The following is a 941-nucleotide window of genomic DNA, read 5'->3' as shown; positions in this document are numbered from 1 at the left end:
TATATTATCCCTCCTTAGCCAATCAACAGTCTCCTCGCCCAAAAGAGGCTCTTGCTCCCTTCCTCGGTGTCTTATCAACTGTAGTCGTTTTTACTTATGCTTTGAGCCTTTCATACCCGATTACGGCCACTTTTGGCTTGGAGGTATTGACGATACCTCTTTCTCTTGGTAGAATCATTGGAAATAACTTGATTGACTGCTTGTTTCAGTGACAGGCGGCGCAATTCAAGACGCCTGTTTTGTTTGCAAATGAGCAGTAGTGGGTGGGGTAAATAGGCCTCCATCCACACGAATTCGTAAAATGCCTATCTTCTTGGCTACTTGTGGTATTTCTCGTGAGGAGAAGACAGATGTTTCCCATTTACCGATGGTAACCGACTAAATTTTACACATTTTAGCAAATTCTACTGTACTAGTGCTACTCTTCCTCTCTGTTGTGACTATTCCATGTCCACCCTCTTCCCCCCTTCTCCTGCCCTATTTACCTCCCCACTTACCCCATGTTTACGCCATGGGCAAACAGAAGTGGATAGGCATGGTAGATTTGGTCTACCTCACTTCGAGTCTTGACTAGACAGTCATTAGGTCCACGCGTAAATGATTGTTATCGAGGCGAGGAGGATTTCGTCGACTCGATGCATACCTGGGCGAAGAAATTACTCCACCTCTTTTCTTTTTATTTCTACTATCCACCTTTTATACACATTCCTCTCTCTCTCTCTAGAAAAGAGCAGTTCTTCCAGACCCCCATCATTACTACCCCATCTCTCTCAATTAATTGTAAGTTATGCCCAATTTATGGGCAATGCTGCGGATAAAGAGAACTTTTATGTAGGAGAGTGGTATATGGGAAACAGAGAAGGAGGCTTGGTTTTGAGCACCTCAATTTTTACTTCCCCGATGATATTACACGATTTGAGTAGGATGCCTCACCACCAGAG

The 941-nt window shown here is 44.0% G+C and overlaps 1 protein-coding gene across 1 annotated transcript in view; it reads left to right on the top strand. All coding sequences in view use genetic code 11, as the record gives it.

The window, feature by feature from the left end:
* EGR_08269 (Tripartite motif-containing protein 3) overlaps positions 1-574 on the top strand; it is a gene marked incomplete at both ends in the record, with an annotated part of 19,338 nt that extends 18,764 nt beyond the window's left edge. Inside the window, one exon of the mRNA XM_024497518.1 lies at positions 399-574. Within this exon, the coding sequence (XP_024348059.1) occupies positions 399-574 (176 nt within the window). The remainder of the gene's footprint in view (positions 1-398) is intronic.
* Between the last annotated feature and the right edge of the window lie 367 nt (positions 575-941).

This window comes from Echinococcus granulosus, assembly GCF_000524195.1.
Source record: "Echinococcus granulosus chromosome Unknown EG_S00101, whole genome shotgun sequence".
NCBI classification, from domain to species: Eukaryota; Metazoa; Platyhelminthes; class Cestoda; order Cyclophyllidea; family Taeniidae; genus Echinococcus; species Echinococcus granulosus.
This window is presented reverse-complemented; position numbering and strand designations above follow the sequence as displayed.